The sequence below is a fragment of the Ovis canadensis genome, chromosome 17 (genome assembly GCF_042477335.2).
Source record: "Ovis canadensis isolate MfBH-ARS-UI-01 breed Bighorn chromosome 17, ARS-UI_OviCan_v2, whole genome shotgun sequence".
NCBI classification, from domain to species: domain Eukaryota; kingdom Metazoa; phylum Chordata; class Mammalia; order Artiodactyla; family Bovidae; genus Ovis; species Ovis canadensis.
This window is the reverse complement of record NC_091261.1, coordinates 78,735,393-78,743,616: the sequence shown is the minus strand read 5'-3', so window position 1 is coordinate 78,743,616 and position 8,224 is coordinate 78,735,393. Positions and strand designations below refer to the sequence as shown.

General features: G+C 58.7%; 1 protein-coding gene across 4 annotated transcripts in view; it reads right to left on the bottom strand.

The window, feature by feature from the left end:
• ZNRF3 (zinc and ring finger 3) overlaps positions 1–8,224 on the bottom strand; it is a 163,078-nt gene continuing 154,854 nt past the window's right edge. For all 4 annotated transcript variants that reach the window (XM_069557182.1, XM_069557180.1, XM_069557181.1 and 1 more), the window contains 5 exons: positions 7,153–7,263; positions 6,042–6,209; positions 3,858–3,960; positions 1,458–3,227; positions 1–424 (listed from right to left, as the gene is read on the bottom strand). In XM_069557182.1, the coding sequence (XP_069413283.1) occupies positions 381–424; positions 1,458–3,227; positions 3,858–3,960; positions 6,042–6,209; positions 7,153–7,263 (2,196 nt within the window). In that variant the 3' untranslated portion in view covers positions 1–380. The remainder of the gene's footprint in view (positions 425–1,457; positions 3,228–3,857; positions 3,961–6,041; positions 6,210–7,152; positions 7,264–8,224) is intronic.

The window sequence follows — 8,224 nt, the reverse complement described above, 5'->3', positions numbered from 1 at the left end:
TTAGGGTTCTTTAAAATATATATTTAAATAACTTTTTACATTTACATATAATATCTTAAAAAAAAATAAAAGCAGAGAAGTCAATCCCACACACCTCGGAACCCCAAGCACACACACTTTACAAAACAGAAGAGTAACATGTTATCAAAGAGGCAGAAGACTCAGAATTTTGTCTGTTGGTTTGTTAATGGTTGGGGGGGGGGGGCGGTTTGCCACAGGTGGCTCACATTTTGGGTTGAGAAGGAGGGCTCTCTTTATTACCACTTTTGTGTTTGTCAAAGCTAAAAAAAATTTTTTTTTTTGTTTTCTTTTTTCTGTAGGAAGTCAGAGTTTGGAGTCTCCATACAGTTCCCATTTCCAAGGAAGAGTTCCTTCGGAGCTCAGGCTCCAGGGCTGCCGCTGTCCGCTGGGCGAGATATCAGTCCTGGGAGAGAGAGAACCACCGTCAGGGGAGGGGGCCAGCTCCGCAGCCTTTGGGCACCACGTGCAGGGACCAGGCAAGGGACCCAGGGGCCCATCCCCTGGGAGAGCTTAAGCCGAGATCTGCAGGAGAGAAGCGGCAGAGGCACCTGGGGGCTGGGACCACCTGGCATGTTAGGGGAACAGGATGGGGGCACGGGGTGGATGACATCATGAACAAGGAGGGAAGCGGGAGGTGGTCAGAGGGGTTGGCAGGGCCTGATACAGCTGGGAGAGGGGTCTACATTTCTAAAATTCAGAGGGTAATGGCAAGTCAGCGAGGGGTTTTCTGGTGTAAAGACAGCCTTAATGTTTAAAAAAAGACAACTGTGGCGCCGATGTGGAACAGAGGACAAGATCAGCCAGAGGAGACTAGTCAGAAGGCTACAACCCTCACCCCGGAGAGAGGGAATGGGCCTGGCTGCGTGGGGAGTAGCGGGGACCCTTGTGAGGTTTACTGTGGAGATGGAATCGTCCCGGAGCTACTCAAAGGTGCTAGGCTGCCCACCATTCACTCCTGAGACAACATGTTTGGAAACGTTATCGCAGTTGGACCATGTCTGCTCAACCTCATAATAAAAGATCTGGACTGGAATTCTGCCTGTCTTTAGCTAAGTTTCATTTTTCTGGGGATTCCTCTTTCTGGATGCGGGGCAAACCAGCACACAGGGTTCTCACAGGCAGACCGTGGAGCCCAGGACCCTGAAGCGGAAGGGGCAGGGCAGGCTCGGGGCTGGGGCCTGGACATCCGGGTGGGGAGCCCTGGAGGAGAGGTTGCGGAGGGTCAGGTGAGCTGCGTCCAGGGCATCTGGGGGAGAGGTAAGGGATACACAAGGCCCACAGGTCTGGAGCACAGACGAAGGGGTAGGTGGGGGAGTACTACCTGGAAATCACCAGGTACTGGGGTTTAAAGCCAAGAGCACCAAGAAAGTCACCCAGGACGTGACCATGGGGAGAGAAGACCCCAACCCGGGCCTGCTGTCACCGTCCACTCTCACCTGCAGCCTCGGGGGCTGTGGCGCTGGATTCCCGAGTGTCCCGGAGGGCTCTGGGGGAGCTGGCCCTGGGGGCCCCCACATCCTCCGGAGGGCAGCCAGGTGGCCGTGGTGCCCTGGCTGGGCAGCACAGAACTCGCTCTTCTTGGGCTGCTCCCAGGCCCCTGTGGGGCCACAGGGCATCCGGACCGGGCAGCGCCCCCCCCCAGGGGCTGAGGCCACGGGTCCCCTGGCAGTCAGAGGGCAAGCCCAAGTCGCCATCCACATCCTCTGGAATGATGGGGACGCGCTGGCTCAGGTCCCGGGCCCCGGGGTGACAGCCGGGCGGGGGCTCCTGGGCCAGCGTGTACTGCACGCGCACCGAGCAGTCCTCGGTGTAGCAGCCGCCACCCCCGCGGCCGCGGGCCACCTGCTTCTCTTCATAGAAGCAGCAGGGCAGGCCCTCGTACTTCACCCCGTCCGTCCTGGGCAGATGGTCCGGGTGAAGGCCGTACAGGCCCTGGGAGCTTGAGGGCTGTGGCTCCCTGCCCGGGGGGCCGCACCCCTCACAGGGCGGGGGGCCCAGGTACAAGGCGCCACCCCCGGCCGCCCCCGCGCCGGGCTCTGGGGCGGGGGCTGGGGGCTCGCAGCAGCAGGCGCACGACGGCCCCTCCCGGGCCCCCTTCCAGGTCCTCCTGAGGTCCGGGGCGGTGCCGGGAGAGGCCTCGAGCCCCCCTTGTGAGGTAGAGCTGTGGGACCCCCGGGGCTCCAGGGAGGAGCTGCTGCTGTAGTTCATCTCCAGGCTGCAGGTGGACAGCTGGTCCCCCGAGGCGGAGGCCGAGACTGAGACGGGCCCGGGCCAAGGCTCCCCTCGCGCGGCGCCGGGGCCCCGGGCTGAGGCCGGGAGCTCTTCGGGGGCTGGGGAGCCATCGAGGCGCACCACGGGGCCCCGGCCCGAGCCCCCCACATCGCCAGTGCGACAGGGGCTGCGGCTGCGGTAGACGAAGGGGTCGTAGTCGCTGCTGAGCGAGCTGCGGAAGGTGGAGCAGCTGCCGTACACGCCCTGGTTGCTGACCTCCGTGCAGTCCACCACTGAGTCGCTGGACGAGCAGCGGCACTGGCCGGAGCTGCCGCTGCTGCTGCTGCTGCTGCTGCTGTCGCTGCCCGGGCCGTCGGCCAGGTAGCCGCTGCACACCGAGCGGTGGCCGTGGTAGCAGCTGAAGCTGGACGCGCTGCCGCTCTCCAGGGGCGAGGCCGGGGCCGCGGGCGCGAAGAGCAGGCTGCCGCCGCCGCCGCCGCCGCCACCCGGGGGGAAGGCTCGCGCCGGGCTCCCGGGGGCCAGGCTGGCAGGCGGCTGCCCCTCGGGCTCGGGGTAGCTGAGGCCCCGGAAGTAGTAGTGCTGGTACATGGTCTCGTACTGCGAGAAGCAAGCTGCCTTGGAGAAGCTGCGGCCGCTGAACTTGGGCCTGCGGAAGGGGGGCGCGGGCGAGTAGGGCCGGTGCTCCAGGCCACAGCGGTGTGCGGCCAGGCCGTGGTCCAGGTGGAGAGGCGGGTAGCCGCGGATGTAGGCGGGGGTCTGCGGCGGGAAGAGGCCTTGGTCTGCGCGCCGGTCCACGGTCAGCAGCGTGACCGGATTCCCGTGGGCGTCCATGCTGGTCCTCGTGGGGTAGGCAGGCACGGCGCCGGCCCTGTGCACGCGGCCCGGGTAGTGCACCGGCAGGATCACCCTCTGCTGCCGCCCGCGCGCCAGGCTGCTGGTCTCCACGCACACCGCGCTCGGGTTTCCCTTTTGTTCTGGGGAGAAGCGCAGGAAACAGGTCAGCGGGCGGAGCTAGAGGGGCAGACACGGGCAGACTGAAGCGGTTGGCACTGAGGGGTTCTGGCCCATTCTAAGCTCCCACCAAACCCGGTCACACGGGCAGAGGCCTCCTGCTTCTCCACTCTCGGGGTGGTCACTCCTATTAGGGTCCATCTCCCACCTCCCAGCTGCTCTGAGTGACAAGAGCCTCCAGAGAGGAACCAAGACAAGAGAGAAAAGGCCCTGACCCTCCTGAAAAAGAGGCTCCGGGGAGGGCGCCCTGCCTTCCGGGCCCTCAGCACCCCCACAGTGACACAGCATCACGACCCCGAGGTAGCAGGCAGGGTGCATGTCACCACTCTTGTCCCGCTTAAGAGACTGTGGGCCCAAGGCCTGGAGAGGCCGGGGGCCTGGTCTAAGGCCAGGAACCCAGTCGTGTCAAAGCCAGAGCTCAGACCCAGGCTGACCCTCCAGCAGACCTCTGCAGGCCCCCCGGCGCCTCCAGGCCCTGGTGGCAGTGCCTCGGTGGTCTGCCGGCTCACCAGCCTGTGGTGCCCGTCCTGCTCCCACTAGGCACCCGGGAAAGACAGTGCCTCTTGGCAGGGACAGAGGCAGCGGAGCGTTACCTATGATGTTGTGTCGACAGTGGGGGCAGGTGTGGTGCTGCAGCAGCCATGGGTCCACGCACTTTCTGTGAAAGCGGTGAGTGCAGGGGATGACCCGCAGTTCCTGGGGCAGGAGAGAGGACACAGAGCCTGAGCGTGGGCCCGGGGAAGAGAGCGATCCACACATGCTTCTTTCTTCCCGCGGGGCCGGAGTGTGGACCAAGGAGCCCAGTGCACCGTGGCGGTGCCCAGAGGCTCCCCCATCCCCACCTTTGGCTCCAACCACAGTGCTTGGTGTCAAGGGAGGAAGTAGGCTCCCTTCTTGCCTCTAGAGGAGGGCACTCACATTCGGGCCACTCACACAGGCCTGCCAGAGCTGTGTGCTCGCACAGGGTGCTCAGCCCGGGGTGTGAGGGACAGCTAGGTGCGCTCCAAAGCCGTTTGCATTTCTGGGATGGTGGCTGGCTCTGGATACCCAAAATGAGGTAGGTAGAAAGGACGATGCCTGGGATTCATGACTGACAGGTGGGACAGCAAAGGGGCAAAGTTGTCCCACCTTTCCCTTCACTGGACCCTCAACATTCACCTGAGGGCACATGGTCTGTAACAAAACTCCCGGCACGGAGAGGAGGTGATGGGTTCTGAGGCAGGCAGAAATGCCTCTGAAGGTCCTGCACCCAGAGCACCCTCTGGACTTGCCACTTCTGATTTTCCATTCTCTGACCAGCTAAACGTAGTCACATTCCAACTAACCCCTAAGGCTGTGCCTGACCGTGCCAAGAGTCCTACCTAGATTTTCTCATGTGACCTTGGTGATTACTTGGAGTTCAGGCCAGTCCTGGGCTCATGTCATAAGCAAAGGCACAGAGACTCGCCCAAGATCACAGAGCTGGAACCTTCCTGGGCCCAGGTGAGAGCTCAAGCAGTCTGCAGGTAGACTGTGCGAGACTGTTCATTTGAAGGCCTCCGTAAAACCTTGTTTTTCATCCAACAGTCTACACAGTGGCAGAACCCTTTCATCAAAGGGGTGTCAAATGCTTGCAACTAACTCTGAAGTGGTCTGCCCCCTATTCCCTCAAATGTGTGTGTTTACGTGTGCCTCTGCCCGGAAGGAAATGAAGCAGATACAGGAAGTGATTCTCAGTGAATGATAACAGTATTCACTGTATGATTCTTGCAACTTTTCAGAAAGTTTGAAATTTTCAGAAAAAAAGCTAGAAGGACAAAGGAGACATCACATCCTTTGTCCTTACTTTCTTTTTATTTTTTCCTGTACCAACCTGGCTTATGAGATCTTAAATCCCCAACCAGGGATCGAACCTGAGCCCCTGGCAGAAAAAGCGTGGAGTCGTAACCAATGGACCACCAGGGCAGTCCCCTCCTTTGTCTCTTTGTAAGTAAAAATGGGTGCAAGTGTTCCACACAGCGTTTGGAAGAGGACTGTATGAAGCTGAGTTCCAGAGTTTTCAGATGAGCAATGCGAAAATTAAGTGTTGCTGTGGTTCTGTTACTAAGTCATGTCTGACTCTTTCCTATCTCTCAGAGTTTGCTCAAACTCATGTCCATTGAGTCGGTGATGCTATCCAACCCTCTCCTCTGTTGCTCCCTTCTCCTCCTGCCCTCAATTTAATAAGTGTAAATTAATTAATTGGAATTTAATTAATTTAAGAAGCTCTCCCCCTCCCCCCCCCACCTGTGGCTCAGCAGTAAAGAATCTGCCTGCCAATGCATGAGACTGGGGTTTGATCCCTAGGTCAGGAAGACACCCCAGAGAAGGAAATGGCAACCCACTCTAATATTCTTGCCCGGGAAATCCCATGGACAGCAGAGGAGCCTGGTAGGCTACAGTCCATGGGATCACAAAGAATCAGACACGACTGAGTGACTAACACTTTCACTTTCTTCAAATGTAAATTAACTGTAAATATTCCTAAAACCAAAGTTAGGTAGATTACTGATCAACTTGTGTTTAGCCAGGTCTCCGGGCGAGAGTGTCTATGCATGTGGCCACCCCCTTCCGGGGGGGACAGCAGTTGAAAGGCCGCAGGATGCCCCCAGGCCACCTGGCAGGCTCAGCCCTCGTCCCACAAGGCTGTGGGGAAGGCCCGCGGGGCCTGTCCTTCCGGGTCCCATGTGCCCTCTGCGGGCCAGTCCACCTCATCCTCGGATCGTCCCCATGGGGCTGGGCCCCGCCCCCACCATTACCTCCCCATCGATGTACTTCTCCAGGCAGATGGCACAGTCAGACGTGGAGCTGCTGCTGAGCGTGTCCAGGGCCCCGCAGCTCCCCTCCCGGCGCCCCTTGCTCTTGGAGTTGAACTTCCTGGTTTCCATCTTCTCCAGGGCCTGCACGGCCAGCCTGTTCATGGAATTCTGCGCAGCAGAATGTGGCCCGTGTGAGGGTCTGGGTTGTGTTAACAGCGGCGGTCACCCCCCGGGGGGCCACGGTCAACCTAACGCTAGTCTCCATCTGGCCAGGACAGACTGCTGAGGAATCACTAAACATGGAGAGACCACGGCCCAAGAGCACAGGTTTTCCAGACTCCCAAGAGTCCACCGCACTGGCCTAAGCAGCGGAGCCGGCAGAGGTCTGCTTGAGTTATTTGGCCAAGTCTGCTCTGGGCTAAGGGCTCCTCCCCTCACTGAAGAACGTCCCAAGGGCCAATGAATAACGCATGGGGGTGCTCAGCACTTGGCAGACTGGATGTGCTCGACAGACACCAGCTGCTGCCCTGTCGCTGATGGCCCACCCGACCCTCGGCGCTGTCTCTCTCTGGGGACATCACACTGCTACACCCCTGACAGTCTGGACTCCTGAGTGTCCCTCCATTGCCCTCTGCCCCCAAACCCTTCCTTCCTGTAAGCACGCAGTGCTGTGTCAGCCGGGGCACTAGTGTGGCTCCTCTGTTCACTGAGAATCGCCTGGACAGCCTGGTAGATGCAGATTCGGACGCAACAAGTCTGGGGTGGGGCCTGAGACTCTGTGCGTCTCCCACGCTCCCAGGTGATGCTGAGCCTGCCAGTCCCCTAATCATCTGGGGAGCAGGACTCTCGGGCTCCATGTTAACATTGAAACATTTTTTTGGAAACACCCGTGGCTGGAAATGGCACCAGTGCTCGGCCCTTGTATTGAGAGGACTGGCCTTTCTGGAACAGAAACAACTCAGTGCTCTGGGCTCTGCTCTGCTTTTCTCCATCTTTGCTGGCTCTGGGCCAGCAGGGAAGAGGCTGCAGTATGGGGGCAGGACCCTGCCCTGGCCTGCACCGGCAGCGGGGCCTCAGGGATGAAGCTGACGGGCCACTCTGGGGCCATTACCTGACTGCGTCGCTGCTTCAGCTTGATTTTGACAAGGAGGATGAGGCAGACCAAGGAGACCACGACGAAGAAAGCCAGGAAAATCCCCATATCGAAGTACTCAGTGGGTTGCTGGAACAGAACAGACACAGTGAGTCACGGCGCTCTTCGGCCTGGGGATGAGCACACGCGCTGGGTCGGCTCTGGGCAGTGGAGGGATGGAGCCACTGGGCTGCGTTTCCCCTCCTTTGCAGGACACGCCAGGGCTTCTGCTAACAGGCGCCCGGTGCGCTCTCTGGGCCCAGGGAGTGCCTGTGGTGCGGCCTGGGGAGGCCTGCCGGGGTCTTAGCCAGGCCTCGTAACAGCTGGGAGAACTCTGCTCACTGAGTCCGGCTCCCTGCGGAATAGCGCAGAGTCCGCCGAACCCGGTGGGAGAGGCCCTTCCAAATAAACACAAATATCACATTTATGGGACAAAGGAGTGACTGTCATGTTTTGAGGGAACAGTGATTACTAACCATATAATTAATGGTTTACAACAACTCAGAAAATTGTACGCTGCTTCTACAAATATCAGCTTCCACTATAGTGAGTCATATTTACCAAAGCACTCTTTTTTCCCTTTAAAAAGCAGCCAGAAAGTCAGTTCTCCTGCAGACTACCTCTAGTTTTAGTTCCTACCTTTCCCTCATGGCATACAGCCTCCTAAAACCTTACAGCCACCTGATCTGGGACGTGCATTTGGCCCGTCAGAGTGGAGTTTTGCTCACTGAATGCTACGAGCATCTGGGTATTTTTTGCGAAAGGATCCTCCTTTATGTGAATATTCCAATATTTGGGAAGAGGAAATAAAGCATCTATGGAGCACCTGTCCCAGGTTCCTAGAGTCTTGAGCCTGAGGTTGTGCAGAGGATGCCAACAGCGTGGCTTTAACACAACTAAGAGAAGCCTAGAAGACAAAGCTGTTCATTAACCACCTGGAGGTTGTGATCTCTGACCCCAGTTGAAAGCTTACATTTCCAGATTCTAGTACAGGTTAGGGAGTTTCGGTAATACACTTGCCCCACAGGAAGGAGGAAGCACAGGCTTTATC